Source organism: Brachyhypopomus gauderio, chromosome 8 (genome assembly GCF_052324685.1).
Source record: "Brachyhypopomus gauderio isolate BG-103 chromosome 8, BGAUD_0.2, whole genome shotgun sequence".
In the NCBI taxonomy this organism is placed as follows: Eukaryota; Metazoa; Chordata; class Actinopteri; order Gymnotiformes; family Hypopomidae; genus Brachyhypopomus; species Brachyhypopomus gauderio.
The window spans coordinates 2,010,473-2,031,548 of NC_135218.1; the positions used below are offsets into that span (position 1 = coordinate 2,010,473).

At 41.2% G+C, this 21,076-nt stretch overlaps 1 protein-coding gene across 3 annotated transcripts; it reads left to right on the forward strand.

The window, feature by feature from the left end:
- The first annotated feature begins 69 nt into the window (after positions 1-69).
- On the forward strand, positions 70-16,611 carry LOC143521181 (uncharacterized). Of its 3 annotated transcripts, none has more exons than XM_077013769.1 (4): positions 70-217; positions 13,754-14,055; positions 14,220-14,295; positions 14,827-16,611. In XM_077013769.1, the coding sequence occupies exons 2-4, from the start codon at positions 13,776-13,778 to the stop codon at positions 15,122-15,124; spliced, it is 654 nt and encodes a 217-aa protein (XP_076869884.1). In that variant the 5' UTR covers positions 70-217; positions 13,754-13,775; the 3' UTR covers positions 15,125-16,611. The 3 variants fall into 3 exon arrangements, with proteins under 3 accessions (XP_076869884.1, XP_076869886.1, XP_076869885.1); XM_077013771.1 differs by having other exon boundaries at positions 13,754-14,040; XM_077013770.1 differs by lacking the exon at positions 70-217 and adding an exon at positions 12,844-12,962.
- The last annotated feature ends 4,465 nt before the right edge of the window (positions 16,612-21,076 follow it).

The following is a 21,076-nucleotide window of genomic DNA, read 5'->3' on the forward strand; positions in this document are numbered from 1 at the left end:
CCACGGGAGTCGTAGTCTTTACTGCCACGGCTCTACACCCGGTGTCTGCCTCGGAGAAACAGTGAAAGACTACAAGTGCCGAGAAAGCGTTTACAAAAAGCAAAACGTCACTTCCTGTATGTGGGAACCTACGGGGAAAAATACCACGAAAACTATTATTTCATTGCAATCTTAATGTCTGCTACAAGAATCAAGTTAAAGCCTTGAAGATTCGGAGGTGAGTCTCTAGTCTTGCATGTCTGAAGTTACCTCGGTATAAGAAAGCAGCAGAAGTTAATGAGACTGGGGGTGCTTGATGTTAGCTGGCTAGTATTGATTTTAGCCTGCTAGGAGTTGTTCTTACAAACACGTTTGAACATGTTGCGTCATATCAGCTGGAGCCCAGAGGAGGTGTGAGGTCGTTTAGAATAACATTTAGTTTAGGATATGAGGAAAAAACTTGGTTTTGTATGGGAAAACCATACTAGATTTAAGGATCTGTTGAATTTGGCTTTTTATTAACCCATGTAAAAAAAAACCAGAGCTGCATGTACCTGATCTTAAAGAATTAAAAATAAACTGACAATAATAAGAGTAAGAGAAAGCACATAAAATAAATACCAGTAGATCACTGAGAAAAGTTTTAAAATGCAAATATCTGGCAATCAAAAAAAAAAAAAAACAAGAATTAAGACGGCTCCAGTGAAATGAGGAATTAGTTCCTCTCATCAAGTCTTGCACTTCTATACAAGTGCAGTTTGTATTTTACTCATCTGTTCAATGCAAGAATGTCTGTAGTTTAGTGCTGAATCAGCCATATTAGAGCAGGGGGGTAAAAAATGACTGACTAGAACAGACTTATTTTAACAAAACAAACATAATATTGTTAATATTTTATGAGGAATTTAAATGAATTTTATAATTTAAGCCATTTAAGTTGCAGTGCTACTAAATACTAGGATATTTGTCTACTAAAACTCATAGGAAGTTAAAAACGAATAACATGTATTGTCAGAAACAATGTTTTTGTTTAATCAGGACATGCATGCATTTTCATATAAACACACTGTAATTTGCAGCTGTTATGTATTTTGTTGTTTAGAGCCCATAGTTACTTTTAGGAGCATTGTTCAGAAAAAAGAATGAAAAGAGTAGAATTACTGGCAGTTAACATAAGAACACATATAAAACTGAGCAGGAGCCTGAAATGGCTTTGTCCATTATTATAAACATTCATGTAATGCCACTCATGGAAAAAAAAATTACATTTTACTTGGTATTTTTTGCAAGTTGCAGCACAACGGTCCCATGGACCCTGAATGTTTTTGAGTATTTGCCTGGTGTAGTTGATACTATGCCATCTCTGTCTCATTTTTTGCCAACAGTCACTAAAGGATTACACGTCTTTACTAGTGATTTTTCTTGTAAATGTCTGCTCAAGATTTAAAAACATTCCAGTAAATATAATGTTCTAAAACATGGAAAAAGCATATTTAAAATAATGTTTTTGCTGCCAGCCGTACTTTTTGAAGTACTGTATTGTGAAGATGATTTACTGTGTAGAATGTAATGTCACTGTTGTGAGATTACCAGTATCAGGGTTGCCAACTCTCACGCATTGAGCGTGAGACACACGCATTTGACCGTCTTCACACGCTCACACGCCACACTTCCGATTTCTCACGCCGAAATAAAAAAAAAATCTAGTTTATTTACCTCTGATCAACATCTATGATTCAATGAGTTACTAGTTCGCTCTGGCGCCAACCACCGGTGATCAATTGATCGCGATATAATACTTAATTTGTGTCCATAATACTTAATTTGTGTCCATTTTACATCCCGCCCGGTGACAATTTACGTTCAACGCCACCCCCCATCAACAATTTGCACTCGCCACCCCCTCCAGGTTCAAATCTCACTCCAAGTGATCTTGAAAAGTTGGCAACCCTGCTAGTATATTGATTGAAAAAGAATCAGTCTGATCTGACCTACATCTGTACTAACCCTGCAAAACAAAATAAACCCTTGTGGGCCATTCTGGACCTCGTGTCTGTTCCAGATGTTTTGTTAAGCATCCAGTGTGCTTCAAGGAAATCCAAGCACACCATACATACATCTTCATATTACAGTGATATATCTTCATATTACAGTGCTCTGAAAGTTCTTTGTGGGCTGTTTACTTCAGAACATAACAGAAAACTTCAAGCCCAGACATTTCTTGGGAAAAAAGCCTGTGAAATTCAGTCAGGTATCCAAAAATCCAAGTTAAAATTCGGGTTCGGGTCGAAATTCAGGTTCAGGTTGAAATTCGGGTCGAGAAAGCATCCGGGGTCCTTAGGAAGAGGTAGCCTATCACTGAAACACGGACACAAGATTATTTGTGTTATTGAACTTATTATATAGCACCCCTGCTGTGTGTATATATATACGGTCTCTGGTGTATACACACACACACACACACACACACACATGTGTACACGGTCTATGCTTCATTTCGTTCAATTCGCTAAACTACGAACTAGCAAGCACAGTTTGTTAACCTGAGAGGATTTAAAGTAGATACTTGGATTTCCCCGCATGATAATGATTGAGCCGCGGCCATTTTCTCCGGTCGCACTGTCTAAGTGAGGTCAGTGATCGCAAGCGAGCTGTAAAAAAAATCGCTGTTTTCACCGGTTTGTAGGAAGTTCTTCCCAGAGTTTTTGTAATATGGTGCAATTGAATGACCGCTTTCTCTCATCCCGTTAGAAGAATTCGCATTTCGCACTTCTGTTTCTTTTTGAGCCTGCTTGAAAATTAACTTCGCGTTTGCACCGTTTAAAAACATCCTTGGACTGTTCAAAAGATATTAATAGATAAGTGGACCGTTACATTATATTCTTGTTTATTGTTTCCTGAAGTTTCTTGATCACAAGATTTCCTTTTGTTTTAGGATAGTTAGTTGCATAAAAAAAATAGGGCTGATTTAAATTTTAATATCTTTGGACTGGCTTGATCAAATTTGACAATTAAGGCATCTTTTTTGTTATATTGTGTGATTAAGTAATGTTGAAAAAAATGTCCAAGTGACTATTTAAAGTTAACATCTGGCTATCTAGTCAAATATCTAACTGAGCTACTTACCGAAAGAACTGCAAATAACTTGACCCTAATGGTCTGTTACAGCAATTTACTGCAGAACAAGACATTGAGGTGTGATATAAAGACACTTTTGACGTTTTACAAAATAAACAAAGGTAAAAGGTTTTAATACTGCTGTCGAGAGTTTTGATAGAGTTTTGCTGTTGAGCGCGTTCACGTTCACGTTCTAGTATTAGATGTCAATCAATGCAGCTATTAACTGTCAATCACCTTATCGCCACACCCCTTTAAGTAACACTTAATAACTTCTATAAAATCTGTTTATCGTAGAGAAAAGCCCTGGGAGAGATACTAACGCAATGGGGTCTTATAGAATTGACAAAATATAATTGCTCAAAAAACTTATTTTACGTGTAATAAAAATTTAAAGTTTCTCGTCCGGCCCGTTCACTTACATGGGAATGGGCGGGGTTAAAAGTTGTACTGCAGCCAGCCACTAGAGGGCAGCTGACACACGGAGGCTTCACTTTTCACTTGTGTCGTCCAGTCCGCTTATATATACGGTCTCTGGTTCTGTCCAAATCTTTTTTGTTTTTTAATAAAGTATTTGGAGAGCACGAATTGACTGTATTTTATTGTTTCCTTCACTTTGCCGTGTGTTCTATTGGCAAAACGAAACATTATATTTCCAGAATTTAAAAACGAACTGATTCTGAAAATGATTCTCAAAAGTTTTTACTTAAACCAGATGTACGTAAAAAAAAGAAAAAAAAGAAGCAAAGTCACACAGCGGGATCTTTGAAACATCGATTCTCCCTAATGTTAGAGCCTTAATATGAGGTTATCCGAAGTGAGGATTTGGAACAACAGGTCATTGAAATGCCTATTGTTATATTTTAAGATGTCAATACGCTATATATGATTACATTTTAAGATGTCAAAGATGTACTGTTTCTAATGAAGATTTATATATATAATCTGAACCAAGAGGGATCTTCATTATGCAGTAGCAAAGAACTCCATGCAGTACTGGACAAGCATTAGGAATGGTGAAGGTTCAAAATGTAGCAGTGGGCATGTCCCTTGGGCTGTGAGCTTAATGCACTGTGACCTGTGATGTGGGATGTTTACTTCATTTGTGCCTCTTCCTCATTCTTGCAAGAACCCTCGAAATGTAATTTGAAATGTAAAATTTTAAATCTAAAAATAAATTGTTCATAAAAATAAAAAGTGCACTCTTGAAATGACCCTTAACGACACCCATTGTGAGGTGTAAACTGTCTGATTGGTTAAAAGGTGGCGAGAAGATTAATAAAACACAGTGCACAGTAGGGGTGCACGATATGGACTAGAATTACGATGTGCGATAACATTGTTGGATATCCCGATATCGATGTGAACCACGATAAATTAAGATTAAAATACAGAGATGTAGTGTCTCTCTGAACAGCAGCACGTTAATTCGTTTTTTTTTACTGTGTAATGAATCCAGAATAATTCCAAATATTTAGCAGGTTTATTCAACAATAGATTCAATCTAGGTTTATACTTTCACGAGTGACCGTAGCGCGACTCCACACACCTCGCGTAAAAACCTCCGCGAACGACGGAAGCGTTTAATCTTGCCGTGTCACATTCTTTGCAGTGTTGTCCGAAACGATATGTAGGCCTAGTAGTATAGAAAAAACACCCCTCAAATACAGGGAAATGAACATTTACCTGACCAATTTTAATGTTGCTTTGTGTATCAGGTTTGAAAAGTGCTGGAATTTAGGCTAAAGTACTTGAAAATGCTTGAAATTGTAACTACTTCGTTTCACAACAAATATCTGTCTGACTGAACAGTTCTCCTGAAATTACATTAACACATACAAGCCTCTTGAAATTCCAGGATGAAACATGAAAGAACGTGAAGACGTTAAGATTGGGCGTTTTGAAAATAAACAACCATTAAATAATGTGATTAAAAAAGCGAATTATTTCGAATCATTTAGAGTATATGTATAAATATTTAACTCAATTAAGTTTAACGAGCTGGAAGTTATTGAAATGGACCTTGAAAGTGACGTACAACTGCTTTAATTCCACCTTGTATAGGTGTATGAACCCGGCAAACATGACTGTTCTCATTGCGCTGAGACGCGGCGCGCGCGAACTTACAAAATTCGAGAGGTGCACGACCTCGTGAACCGACAGCGCGCGAGACCATCGCGCACGGGCGAAGCCACCGTGATTATGTTATTTTCGCCTTGCGGACCCTCGCGCTGCGTCAAGTGTAAACCAGGCTTAAATCAAATCGCGTGTCTGACGAGCGTGTTCACCTTACTCTGCCTCTTGCCTACTTACGTCACGTGATCATAGTCTGCAGCGCGAATAGCTCCCTCTATTGCTGGACGAGGATAATGCAATTTGAGTTTGCTGTTATTCAAGGAGTTATCGTGGCTCTTTCGATGTGTTTATCGTGAAACTTCACATCGCGATAACGATAAAAATACGATTCATCGTGCAGCCCTAGTGCACAGTAATGTTGGAGTATCATTTTATTATCATCCATCTCTGTAGTCTACATCCAACCCTGCAGTCTTGCTATACGACCATGCGTAATTCCCGGTGTATTGCCCTGGAGCGATACTAAACCACAGAGAGCTAATCGAACTGCTTTTGGCCAGTCACAAAACATCTCAGATGTCATTGGGAGGCGCATCTTTCTGCCAAGTTTTCTTTTTAGGGTGCGGTCAAACCTGAATGTAAATATTAACTTTAATTTTTCTTGTTAACTAGAAATTGACTGATTTTTTTTTTTTCTAAGAAATAATGGGTTCAATTTCTGGTGACACAGAAAAGGCTCCATACTACCCTTCTGTAATTGACCACTAAGGTCACACATCATCCAGTAGGTGTCATGCCCATATAAAGAACTCCAAGTATAAAAAGCTTTTTTATACTGAATGGTGTTTTGAAAAATCACCTCCGTCATCCGGTACTAAACATTTAAAAAGCTGTCATATGTACTTTTTTCTTACAAATGTCACTGGAGCATTTGAATTGAAATCATAAAGTATTTGAAATGTGTATATTGTTACAAGCTTTATCAGCTGTGCATTAAAACTATTTCAGTAAGGTGAATAATGCTATGTCAGATTTTGAATGAGTAGTAAAGAGGCATGCGTGGTCTTGATTGGTCAACAGTAGATGTATGGTGCAATTTTGCTGCACTTACTGCAAAAGTTAACACATTTCCAGCTTAACCACATGGTTTAAACAAGAAGCTAGAGGAACTTGCCTTATTCACAGTGTAGATGACTATAAAACTGTATAATTTTTAAAAGAGGTTGTGTGATCAACACTTATATATTTTAAGTATATTTTAAGCGAGGGCAAGGCAGTTTGGTGCCTAAGGGCAAAGTGTTCACATGGCAAAGTGTATTTTGTCCAAAATTCACACACAAGCCATCCAGCTGTGATGCATTTTATCAAGTGTAGAAGTGGTGGAACAAAATTTGATAGGGGTGATTGGGTGGAAACGTGTTAATTCTTTACTTGGACATTTTTTATTTACTATTAAACTTATCAATATTGTTTATCCATTATGCCAGTTAAGTACACCCACTATGGGTATGTAATAAAGTTATTGCTGGTGAACATTGTCAGCAAACAAACTGGTAACTGTCATGTTACGGTCCCCGGCCCCTCCCTTTTGGGCGTGTGTTTATGTCGTCTACGTCTACTCGTCTGCGTCTGTGGATCTCCGTGGGTGCGGTTACGTCTTGTGATAATCCGTCTCACCTCTGGCTCGTCTCGTCATCACTTGGGGTTTATGTGGTTTGCCTATTTAATGTGCGTTCACGCAGTGTCCTGTGCTCGTCGTTGTTTGAGTCTGCATGTTATATACGTTTGTGTTTCTCCGTGCGCTATCTGCGCTTTCCTGTTTAAAATAAAGTATCGTCAGTGCAAGCCGGAGTGGACTCGTGCCTTGTCGTTCTAGCCGCACCGAACGTCACATCAACTAGCAAGTCTGACTTGAACATCACCTAACAACTGCTATATACTTGTACATTATATTGAAATTTTCAGTAGAAATGGGCAGATTTATTTTGGTATTCACATGGCTTACACTTTGTCCCTCTCTATTTTGTCTTCAAATGTCACGGTTACCCATCTAGTGTCATGGTTTAAATGGCAATATGCCCCATGTGATTCATTATTTACCACTATACTTATTGTATACTTATTCTACTTATCAGTACTTATCTTATCAGTATCACTGGTTAGGCATTCTGTAGGGCAGTAGTAGTGCGTGTATGGCTGTGCTTCTGGTGCTATAGGCTACACCAGGGCTATTCAACTGGCGGCCCACGGGCCAGATCCGACCCTTTAATGAACTTGTACTGGCCCATCTCCCCATAAATAATAACAACAAATTACGTCCCAATTCAATGGAACATAACCTATTTCAGATCACAGCCAAAAATAGGGAGAGAAAGTACAGGACAGGGCAAGTGGACCAGCAGATTCTTTCAAATGGCCCGGTGTAATTATTCAATAAAAAAAGTAATAAAAATTAATTATTCAGCGTGTACAAAGTTTCTTTCTATAGCAGGTCCGTTGTCAAGCACCCAGAATCCAAATATATAGTTGGAGAAATAAAAAACCTGAATAAACATAGCAGAGCTTTGACTCGACAGTATACATCGGAGGACATCAGCAACATTTACTCCTCCTACTCCCACGAGGTGGTATGGAACCACCTCCAGTTTCATCCTTTTACTAGAGCATGTACAGTTGTGATCAAATTTATTCAACCCCCAATGCTGCGAAGGGTTTTATGGAATTCAGTGCACATTTGTAATTGTGTTCATAATGAAATCTTACAAGGACTTGTTAAAGAACTAAATGCAACTAAGATAGCATCAATTTTTTTTGTCATAAAGTATTAAATGGCCTTTTTGTGATTTCTTCATTGACACAATTATTCAACCCCTTTACGACTACCACTCCTAAGAACAGAGGTTCATTCCAGTGTTTTCCATCAGGTATTGAAAACATCTGTGGATGTCAACGAGCAGCAATCAAGCATGATAAGCACCAATTAGGCAGATTTAAAAGGACTGTGATACTCAGCTCCTTCTAGACATCTACTGGTGTGTTTCCAAGCATGGTGAAGGCAAGAGAATGGTCCCAGAAGACAAGAGAAGAGGTTATTGCTCTTCACAAGAATGGCAATGGATATAAAAAGATTGCGAAGTTGTTAAATATTCCAAGAGACACTATCGGAAGTATCATTCGCAAGTTCAAGTTAAAGGGCACAGTGGAAACGTTACCTGGTCGTGGCAGAAAGAAGATCCTGACCGCGACTGCTGTGCGCTACCTGAAGCGTAATGTGGAGAAAAATCCCCGCGTGACTGCTAAGGAACTGAAAAAAGACCTGTCAGATGTGGGCACTGAAGTTTCAGCTCAGACAATAAGGCGCGCACTGCATAACGAAGACCTCCATGCCAGAACGCCCAGACGCACCCCCTTGCTGACTCCAAAGAACAAGAAAAGTCGACTGCAGTATGCCAAAAGTCATGTGGACAAGCCACAAAGGTTTTGGGACAGTGTACTGTGGTCAGATGAAACTAAATTAGAACTGTTTGGGACAATGGACCAGCGCTATGTTTGGAGAAGGAAGAACCAGGCTTATGAACAAAAGAACACCTTGCCTACTGTGAAGCATGGCGGGGGGTCAATTATGCTTTGGGGCTGTTTTGCTTCTAATGGTACAGGAAAGCTTCAACGTGTGCAGGGTACCATGAATTCCCTTCAGTACCAGGAGATCTTGGAGGAAACTGTGATGGAGTCAGTCACAAACCTGCGGCTTGGGAGACGTTGGACCTTCCAACAGGACAATGATCCGAAGCACACATCCAAGTCCACTAGAGCATGGTTGAACATGAAAGGCTGGAACATTCTAGAGTGGCCATCGCAATCACCAGACTTAAATCCAATTGAGAACCTCTGGTGGGACCTAAAGAAGACAGTTGCAGTGCGCAAGCCTAAGAATGTGACTGAACTGGAGGCTTTTGCCCATGAAGAATGGGCTAAGATACCCATAGGTCGCTGCAAGACACTTGTGTCAAGCTATGCTTCACGCTTGAAAGCTGTCATAACTGGAAAAGGATGTTGTACTAAGTACTAAAAAATAATGTCACTAGGGGGTTGAATAAAACTGATAATGATGTGAGCACAGTAAAGACATTTGTGGTTATTCCATCATAAATATTATGTTATGTTTGTCTAATTTATAAGTGCCTCTTTGATATAATTGTAAATAAGATGACTGAAATGATCAAAATCAATGTCAAACTGGCCAAAACACTTTATTTCAGTGGGGGTTGAATAAATTTGATCACAACTGTATACATGTATACAAAAAACCCCAGAGAAACAAGTCAAACAACCAAACTAGCTAAACATAAGATAACTTCTAAACTAAGAAACAAATACCGTAACTAACTACTCTAAACCTAGTCTTTAAACAAAATGTACAAAAGATGGTGTCTGCCCATCACCTAAGGTGTCTGGACAAGTAAAAACCTATTTGGTGCATATGGTGCTGTTGGCCTGAGTATATAATCCTGCGGTTAAGCTCACCATACTCTGTGGGCTTTTCATCCAAACATGACAGAACTCGGTTATTTTGAGTCGAACATGTTCAACATCCGATGATGTTGGAATCAGACAGGAACCCTGCAGAGGGTGTCGGGATTCGCTCTTTAGATCAGTGAGTCAGTCTGAGTCAACACAGTGTACTCAGTGTCTCTAGAAGTGAGACACCAGTGTCCACATGCACACACTGCACACAGCACAAACAGTGAAGGAGACAACAGGCCACATTACAGAGACAAAATATGAACAAATTCAAAAAATACTTGTGCTTGATATGATGTGTGAAAAAATGTGCTTCAGTTTATCATGTCAGAATTAGAAATACTATACATTTTGCAAACTATGGTGAAAAGTTGATTCAGATTGTTTTCAACCAATTTTCTGAAAACATACCTGTTCAAAATGAATAATCTGTTCACAAATTGGACATTACTTATTTGAATCAGAATATGAACTTAATGTTAATATTGAAGGGATGAAAATCATATTGGCCTTATTTCAGGTGCAGATTTCACTATAATGCAGTGATGGATCTGGGTAAGGGTCCACGAGGGGGCCACAATATTCATAGAGGGGCCAATCCACCACCCCTGGTATTGGTATAGGCTACATTTACATACATACATGCCAAGGATGTTATGACTGCCCCATGTCCCAAACATAGGAACAGACCATCATTGAACTCCCAGAGAGTTTACTTCTTCATACTTGATCCAGCAATAATACAATTATTAATGTTCTATTTACGTTGATGTGTCTCAGCCAATGTAATATAAATTACGGCAAGATAAGGGCTAACTTGTTCATATATCTTTTTTTCAAAAACAGTTCTTAAAGAGAGCCTTGTGCGTTGAGCCTTGTGCTGATCTGAAAGACTCAAAGTTTGTAATGGCTGATGGTCAGTTGACAACCTGGAAATGCATCGGCATGAAAATATGAAAATCTGCATAGTTTGATGATTTGAGCATAAATGGATACATTCTTGATCCTTGTCTGTTTTACAAGGTGTTTTGCATCATTTTAAACACTTTGTCTATCAAAAATGATTATGATCGAGTCCCTGACATGATTACTCGCTCATATTATTCAGAAGGTTCAGAGTGCTTTAAGGTCTAGCTGTTTCCCATTGTGATCTTAGGCTTGTGTGCATCTGTGTGGCCATGGAAACCCACTTCATGAAGCTTCTGACAGTTCTAGTGCAGATGTTGCCTCCATGGTGCCATGTTTAAAGTCACTGAGCTCTTCAGTGTTTCCAGTGTTTGTCTAGAGATGCATGGCTATGTCTTTATACCCCTTTGACCAATGTACTGTTTTTATGCTTCTGATACCAATGGGTGAATGTCACTTGACAATCACTTGAAGTCCGTAATAAGGAGTTGTGTTCACATATGTTTAGTCATAAGATGTACCATTTAGTCATAAGATGTACCATTTTCAAACAAGAACAGTATATTTTCTCACTGAGTACAAGTTCTGCATAATATACCAGGTTTTTCAGTATGAATTGGTGCTTTAAGAAAAAACAATATTTTTAATCTGTTATTGTCACGTTGAGGACCCCGGCCCCTCCCCTTTGGGCGTGTGTATACGTGGTCCACGTGCTTTGTCTGCGTCTGTGGAACTCTGGGGTGAGGGCTATGTCGCGTGATAATGTGTATCACCTGTGAATCGTCTCGAAATCTCATGGGGCTAATGTGGTCTGTCTATTTAATGTGCGCTCGCGCAGTGTCCTGTGCTCGTCGTTGTCTAAGGTTTACACGTTGCTGTGTGAATGTTCTACGTGCGCTATTGCCCAATGTCTGTGTTTTCCGTGTGCATTAAAGCGCTGTAATAAAAGTGACGTCTGAAAGACAAGGATTTCGTGTCTCGACCTTCGTCCAGCCCCGAGCGTCACAGAACGACGAGCCGTATTGAGACACCATGCCCGGCTACACTACCCGGCCAAAGAAAGGCCAGCGCACCAGTAAACGACATCACCGTGCCTCTTCCTCCCCTTCGCGCCATGATGCGACGCCGTCGTTCGAGGAGATGGAGACGGACCCGGCGTGTGCCTTCCAGCTGGCTGCAGCTCGGGACAGCGAGCGCGACAACCCCGAGCTGGCGGAGATGCTCCGCGAGGGGGCGGTGAGGACATGGAAGATGAGACGACACCCCCCTCCTTCCCGCGCCCTCTCGCCTCTGAGGGTAGGCTCGTGGGTGGTCGGCGCCACCGCCTCAACCCCAGAGAGCGAGTTTGGGGAGGAGGACTCGGATGAGGACGACTACCCTCCGTCCGTTTGCTCCGCCCCCACGGTGGACTATGGTGGAGGAGAGGATGGTGAGGACGATTACCCTCCGTCCGTTTGCTCCGCCTCCACGGTGGACTACGGTGGGGGAGCGGAGGATGAGGACAACTACCCTCCGTCGGAGAGCTCCGCACCTGCCGTAGGCTACGGTGGGGAGGAGGAGGAGTATGAGGAAGAAGACCATCCTCCGTCCGTGCACTCGGGTATCTCAGAGTGCATGGACAGCGAGCTCGACTCGGAGGAGGAGGGCAGTCCGCCCCCCTCTGAGTGTTCTGCCAGGACTGTAAAGGGGAGGTGGACTCCGGAGGTGGGTCCGTCCCCCGGTCGCTCCGGAGGAAGCGATATGGACTGCTCCCGGGGTGGCAGCCCGGAGCAGCCTATGAGCTGGAGCCAGGGCAGTGAGGCTATGGAGACCGAGGAGAATGACCACACTGCCGGCTCCAGGGGGCGGTCGCGAGGAGAAGGGGGAATGCCCTACGGCCCACCAAGGGGAGAGACCAGCCGCGCTGCACCGGGCGCGTCCGACAGCCGCGCTGCACCAGGCGCGTCCGCCAGCCGCGCTGCGCCCGGTGGAGGGTTCGCAGCGAGGGCAGGAGGAGGACCGCCCACCGCAATGGCTGCAGCACCCACGGCTCCCGTGTTCTCCCCACTGGTCGCTCTCCTCCTGGCGCATAGCCTGGCGCCTGTTTCATGTTTGTCTGTTCCGGTGTTTGTAAGTCTCCCCATTTGTGTGCCTAACCCGTTCTTCCCTCTCGTGCCACTGTGTGTAAGCGTGCCTGTGTGTGTGTTTGTGACCGTGCCGTTCAATGTGTCTAACGTTTTTTCCCCGGTCTTCCCAGGGAGGGTGTGCTAGGCGATTCGTGACGGACGCTTCACCAAGGGCAGTCACCTCCCAGATGCAGGACTGAGCGCGTCGGATCCGCCCATCGTCGTGGGTTCGGGGCACTCGGTCCTGTTGGCACCCCGGTACGGGTAGTGCCCTTGGAGGGGCGTCTGTCACGTTGAGGACCCCGGCCCCTCCCTTTTGGCCGTGTGTATACGTGGTCCACGTGCTTTGTCTGCGTCTGTGGAACTCTGGGGTGAAGGATATGTCGCGTGATAATGTGTATCACCTGTGAATCGTCTCGTAATCACATGGGGCTAATGTGGTTTGTCTATTTAATGTGCGCTCGCGCAGTGTCCTGTGCTCGTCGTTGTCTAAGGTTTACACGTTGCTGTGTGAATGTTCTACGTGCGCTATTGCGCAATATCTGTGTTTTCCGTGCGCATTAAAGCGCTGTAATAAAAGTGACGTCTGAAAGACAAGGATTTCGTGTCTCGTCCTTCGTCCAGCCCCGAGCGTCAGTTATATAGATGCCATTTTACAACACATATCACCAATAAGTTATTGCATATTGGATATTTATAGCCTGGATAAAAAACAAAAACAGAATTTTAAGACATTTAGAAACTAGCTAAAAGTACAACATGTATACATTTTGTGTTAATCCAAAAAAAAGTAATTGGCCAATCAGAAACATTTGCATTGTGAATAATGAAAACAATCTAGATGAGAGTGTAAAGTTAACATATATAAATATATATGTTCATCCCCCTCACCTGTTCTATGACCCCCCCCTCACCTGTTCTATGACCCCCAACACTGATGTGTGATATAGTTGTTCACCCCCCTCACCTGTTCTATGACCCCCAACACTGATGTGTGATATAGTTGTTCATCCCCCTCACCTGTTCTATGCTGTTGATCTGTCTTCCAGTTGAACACAGTACAAATCGGCTATGAGGCCCAGAAAACCCAACTGGTCTACGGAGCAGAAGCTCTTGCTCGTGCAGCTTGTGAAGACCAGAAGAGAGGATGTGTTGACTGGCCGGCACTCGTGCCGAGAGCTGGCCACCACCCGGAGGTGGGCGTGGGACGAGATCGCTGAGGAGATCTCCACCGCCTACCCTGATGTGCCCCGTACAGGCAAAGAGTGTGAGAGACACTGGTTCGTAGAGCTAGCCAAAGCCAAAGAGGCAATGGTGACCCACAGATCCTACTCAGGTAAAGAACTAGCAGGTGAGTGGGTGTTTGTGTTAGGTATCTGAATAGTCTGTCTTGAGTTTTCCTTTTTCAACAATATAGTTTCAGAATAAAATTGCATGACTACTCATCTCTGACGAGCTGAGCAAATCTTAGAATATTTTAACCCAATTTTCTTGTCTTGATTTTTCTTGTTCCAGAGCAAGTCAACCCAGTAACCAAGCTTGTGATGGAAATTATCAAACTACAGAGAAAAGAAACTGATCTTAAGGAAAGGTAAATCCCGTTAGATGCACTTAAGTTTTTGCTACCTTATTTAAGGGCCCTTAAAAGATTGTGGCGATCTATGGCTGATCTACAATTCTTTATCAAAAATCCTTTATCAAAAACCTCCCAAAACTCCAAAACTGTAATTATCACTTAATTGCCAGACTGAGACCAATAGGCAGCATAAAAGATATAAACCAGGGGTGCCCACAAGTTTTCAGCTTGCGACCTACTATAAGATGACCAAGTCAGAAAGATCTACCTCACCTCGAGTGTGGCGAACGTAAATTGTTGCCCGGGGGGGCGAACGTAAATTGTTACCGGGGTGGTGTATATATACAACTGTCAGTGCAGATGGACGATAGCCTGTCATTCATCCACTACTTTTTAATGTCATGCGATCTACCCACATTCCTTTGCGATGGACTGACACGCGATCGACGTAATAGGCACCCCTGATATAAACTATTACAGTGATTTTACCCTACTAATAAACAGCATAAACTGTAAAGAGGGCTCTTCTATGCTAATCCTCTCCAGATTTGAAGAAGATAGTACAACATTTCAAGAAGAAGAAGAGGAAGAGCAAGTGGAAGTGAAATATCTTCTGGCCCCGGTTGTTCCTGCCACAAACAATGAGTTACCCGTCAACCACATGAGTAATAATAGCCAAGACACTGCCCCGATGAGTCCCCCATGCTCTCCATCGCCGTCGGCAGAAAAGAGAGAGCTGGAACTTTCTGTTCTACGTCGTCAAGAACGGGTGTTGCAGCTGCAGGAGGAGTACTATTCCCTCAAAATCAAACACCTCAAAGCACGGATGTTGATGGATCTTTGACAGGACAGTGAAGCCTTGTGCAGGACAGTTGTGAAAGGCCTCTTTCTGCCTTAATAAACACTAGGAATTCCATAAAACAAAATGTACTTGTCCTGACTGGTTTTAATGTGTTTTTAAAATGTACTTGTCCTGACTGGTTTTAATGTGTTTTTAAGATGTTGAGGACTGTAATTACGTATCACTGCTTTTGACCGGCAACTCATGGATTCAAAACACTGGAGAAACAGAATGAATGAATGAATGCATGTTGTACACAGCTACTTTTGGTCTTCTAGGGCAGGGGTGTCAAACTCATTTTGGTCTGGGGGCCGCATACAACCTAATCAGATCTCAAGGGGGCCAGACCAGTAAACTCATTCCAAAATTACATGGAACTAACAAGAAGCCCACTTTTTTTTCTTTGTATTAGTGCAAAGAAGTAAATTATAACATTTTTTATATTAAATGAATTGTCCTTTTACTAAATATATTATGAACAAGTTTTTACTTTAAGATAAGTTTGCAATTTCATGCAAAAGTATGCAACACTTTTACTCAGTTAAACATTTATTTAAGTACATTATGCATAAAAACTGATATTTTTATATATGACATTTTCCACATCTGGGAAGCAATTCTGAACACCTGAACTTTTCATTTTTCTTGACACTCTGTCCACTTTTCTCTTTTTTGACAAAGACATTTCACGTAAGAGGGTGCCAGGATCAACAGAAAAAGCGGGTAAAGAGATAGAACTGACTAAAACACGCCCCTAGTGGACAATATAGGAACTGCATATATTGAATAAAATGGGAGTTTATTCTTCTTTAATAATGCAGGTTTATTCCACGGGCTAGACTGAACCCCCTGGGCCGTATTTGACACCCCTGTTCTAGGAAACTTGGCATAGTACTGATAATTTGATACGACACCTTTCTACCAGTAGATGGCAAGATGGCCATTCATAGTCTTACTTGTAATACTGTACATATAAGTAGGAAGTCAAGGCAGGGATTGTTGAGGTCTTCTGATCTGTGGCCAGTTGTTTTCCTTCTTAAGACTAAAGCTAGGTGGGGTTTAAATGTTGAAACTAGTCTTAGATTTACATTTATGAACTATGTCTGAGGGGAACAGAGAAAGGGTTTAGATGTTCAGAGATTGAGTACTGTGCTAAAAAGGCATTCAGATGATAACTACAGTAAACATCTTTTTATTCTATTGTATTAGAAGTAATCCCAGAGAGACCATAGAGATGTTTCAACTGTTTCTGGGCTTCAGTCAGTGTTTTACTTATGAATTTGATGAACATGAGCCACATAGAAAATATCCATAGTATTAACAGTGGTTTTTGCATGTCTGCATATTTAAATGTTTTTAAAATAACCTGAATTACTTTGCTAAGTATTTGCCATTGCCAACTTTAGAACACTGTGCAGCCCTATGTTGATGGGCCTCTGTATTAAAGACTGAAAATATCCCTAAATACAACAAGTTGGAAATTTACTTCACCTTTGTGTCCTTGAACCTTTGTGTTGTGTGATGAGTGAAATGACATCATGGCCACCACCAAAAAGGAAGAAGAAGGTCCTACTGTCAGAGAATGTTATAGTGGGGGGCAAGTGGCACACAGGAAATGTCAGTTTTAATGTGACTGATTTTCTGTAAAGCTCTCTGGAGGCCTTTCTGACTGAGATTACACCTAACTCTCCCCACCTTAGGTGGGCTGCTCTTGGATTCACACGATGGTTTCTGTCTGTTTTTAGCTTGAGCTCTGGCATTAACACACAGCCTGAAGATTTCTTGATTTAGTAGGTCTGGTGGACCTACATATACTAGTTCCACTTGATCTGATTAATCTGATTTTATAGTGTTTAAATAGTGTTCTAAGTTAACAAATTTGAGAGAGTGGTGTTGTGTACTCTACAATAGAAATGCATAGCTGAGTTGAATTGAAATGACATTACTTCAGCTTGATGGTTAACTTGTACTAACAAACAACTCTTTTTTTAAAACAAACAAGTTTTTTTTTGGGGGGGGGGGTGTTGATGGTTATTCAGTTTTTTAAATCTATGTTAAAAAAGAATCTGTTAATTGACATTCTGACATTTTGCCACTGTTCTAAAGCAACCAACTGATGGATAGCTGTTGAATGGAATTTTGTTTTATTAATTTGAGTTGTACTGCAGCGTGAAGCTGTGTGTGAGATATGTGGAAGACCACAAGTGAGTGCTGCTCAAATGGGGCTCTAGCATCATCATGCAGGGTAAAACTCAAAGTTAACTTAATTAACTCCTCAAGCAAATTCCAGGGACTGGCTCCAGCCAAATCAATTAGCCATTGGAAGACCCATGAAATGCTTTCTTTTAGGAGTAAGCAGAGAAATTGACACAGCTGACAGAGGTTATCTTCCCACAACACACAAACAAACACACTTCACAAGACCGACTCTTGTCAGACAAATTGGATCCAAACAACTAGTCCTTTCATTTAAAGTTTCCTTTTTACAAGCCAGTCAATCTGATTATGTCATACCTATGAGTGCACTAGAATGCGTAAATAATGCCATGTTGCAGGCTCGATGTTGGTTTGCATTCATCTATGATTTATGCATTTACGGTGGCGGTTGTTTTTGATATCCTCCTCTTTGCCTCTGTCTGTCTCATTGTATGGATCTATCAGCCTTTACCATTTGTTATCTTTCTCTAGGGCATCATATGACCTCTCAGTCACAGCAGAAATGACAGGTCTTAGTTTGAACACTGTTCTAGACGTTGACCCCACCTCTGTAACAGATGTATGCTGTTATGGCCACCGCATCAAGTGTGGAATCTTCTGTCTTTTTTTTTCTGACAGAGACGAAGGGCTAGTGGTGGTGACATGGAAGAGCACCAATAAAACTCCGCTGCATGCTGGCCTCTGTGCTCACTGTCATGGGCAGAGTTTGAAAAAGAGCCTTACTGAAAATAGCTGTAAACAACTTTGAAAAATGCACAAGGCCTTCTTTTGGGGGGGGGGGGGGGGTGTCACTTATGACTGTAGACTTAGACTGTGGCACTGATCGACATTTTTGGTGTGCCATTCCTTTATAATGAGGCTATTTGTGTGGTGTGTCTGAAGGTACAGGCATATATAGAATAAGCATAATGCCTGGTGCTCACCGGTAACATTTCTTACATAGTTGCTCTCATATTTAGAAATAACAAGAAAAAGATATATGAATTCCAATCTAAGCCATATCACAAACAACTGCACCTCAGAGAACATTTTAAGTTCTTGCTGAAGAAATATAGCACTGAGCATTTTCAGTTTCCCCATCTTATCAGTTTCTAGTTAATTTTAGTCCTACTCTTTTTTTCAAAAGAGTAAATTTTTTTGACCATCAAATTGAGCAAAATAGATAAAAATCTTTCCCGTCTGAAAAAAGAAGGGTCTCAGGGACTTTTCATATCACTTCTCAACAGTATGATATGTGGAGGTTTCTGTCGAATTTGCTGGGGTTTTCTCAAAAGCAAAGGAAAGAAAATTTTGAAAAGTGACAACTAAGACAAATGAGTAATATCCAAAAAGGATCTCCTTAAGGGTTTGGGTACTAGAGTTCTAATAATGGATGAGCTTCCAATTAAGGCTCTGCTGTTGTTTCATTTAGGATATTCCTGCTGTTTGTCGAGACTTTTTGATCGAGACGATTTGATTACTGATTACTTATTAGACAAGCTATACACATAATTTTGGGACTTACAATTGTAGTAATTCTGTTACTCTCTACTTGAGTAATGTCAGATGTAATGTGTCATCTCTTGAGGATTTTCAGTTTCAAAGCAAGGAAGAAGGGATCAAAGTTTACAGGAACTGAAGTACCTTATTTACGTGACACTCTGTCTCTCTCTTTTGTCTGTCTCTTTTCTGTCTGTTTCTCTGTCTGTCTGTCTGTTTCTTTCGCTCTCTCTTTTATTAGGCTCCACTTGTGAACGAATGCCTCAACTACTTGGAAGAGTTCCATGTGTGAAGGCCAGCAGGTAATGGATAAACATCTCCCTGCAGCTTCATATCATCTTTCATTTTATCCGCCACACATCACCTCGCCAGCTCCAGCCAGCGGAGATCAAGAGTGTACCATTTTGGGCTGTAGTTAAATGTGGACCTAGGGGGGCTTTAGCACATGTTACCATACTGTGGAGAAGTAGAGAGAGATGAAATGCCCCCAAGGCCATTCTTTAAATTTGTCTGAGAGCACAGAAATTCTTTTAGCCCTTTAATTTGTTATAAAAAATTACTGAGCCTTTTGAAAAGAGAGTAGCATAAAAAATAATTAGAAATTCAAAATGACTGAAAATTGAAAATGTCTATTCAGTTATACCCTGCTTTAGTAAGAAGTGAAAATGTTTTCTAAGCACTTTATGATAAGTATAGGAGTGTTGAACCTTCTTTTGCAACGTCACCAAAAATAAAGTAAATTTACTCAACAATATAAATGTTTATTGGAAACTGAGTATTAAGTACAAGTTCTTGATTCAAATGAAGTCCTGAGTGGAACAACAAGCCTATCTACGTCTGTCCGATAGAAGTTGCTAATAATACCATAATGATTAGATCATATGTTGATTAGATGGTAAATATGTGAGTTGATTAAACTTATTACAGCGCATGAGGAGTTTTGTGAGTAACCCGGGTTCTGTGATTTACCAACACGGGCAAGGTAAAGGAATGGCATCTAAAATAAAGAGACTGCAGCAACAATAGGGCTACAACCACATAACCAACACCAGTCACCATAACACCTCATGTGAATGTTTGATTAAAGGGTATTTCAAAATGTTTGGACGTTAGAAACATATCTGTGAAAGCATTTCTGTTATAAATATATAAGTAAAGTCATCACTTTTAACATGCAGTAAAGCTCTTTACTGCGAAAAAGCTTTTATTATATCTACATCTTTTGGTAGTGAAAGTAGACCATGTTGATGCTCATTGCTGAATTAGCAGTGGGTAGAAGATCATGCTGTTTTGGTCACGATATAAGAAAAAGACATAAGGACCCAGATAGGATCCTGTGTGAACTCTGATTATGACAGTTAAAACTAATCACTGCCCCAGCAGGTTCTGTGAACATATTGTTTCAATCAAGGCCAAAACTAGAATTAGAGGATATTAGAAGGATGTGGTCTAATTGTCAACAGGGTGCATATACTGAGCTGCATTCTTACTGTGATCACACTGGTAAAAATCTTTTATTTATCTTACCAAAAATGATCTACATGATGTTCAGCATTAAATAGCAGAGTATATGTGTTTTAAAATGTGAATTAAGTTGCCTTTTCTGTTACTTGGCTGGTATAGAAATCCTAAAGTTAACCATCATGCGGAAAACTGTCATAGAGCCAGTAATCCCATAGATACAGCTGTCAGGCACCACTAAACCTTTTGCTTCCGCTCTCAGAGTTTAATTCAGCTTCAAGGAACCACATGGCATGCGAGGGTGTCGTCGGGCAGCGGCACCAGGCCAGCCCACCTGCAGTAATGCCACGGCACAGCTCACGGCTCCAGTTCCCTCGTTTATTCCAGGAGTGCCGACAAAGCTTGAACAGCCAGGACACATGAACAACTGGCAACAGAGAGCAAGTTTGAGTGATAGACACTAAATGATCGAAAGAGATGATTTAAGAATCACAAAGGGAAATAATTTGAGTTGAGCTGAGAGAGAGAGAGAGAGAGAGAGAGAGAGAGAGAGAGAGAGAGAGAGAGAGAGAGAGAGAGAGAGAGAGAGAGAGAGAGAGAGAGAGAGAGAGAGAGAGAGAGAGAGAGAGAGAGAGAGAGAGAGAGAGAGCGAGCGAGAGAGCGAGCAGTGATAAGCTGTCTGGCATTAGCATATAGCACTGATGAGCCTGAAATGGTGGGTTTGTTCCTTTTTCTCTGACCCCCTCATGGCGTCTGGTGGTCACATCTCCCCTGCTGTGACTCCAGCTCATATGCTGT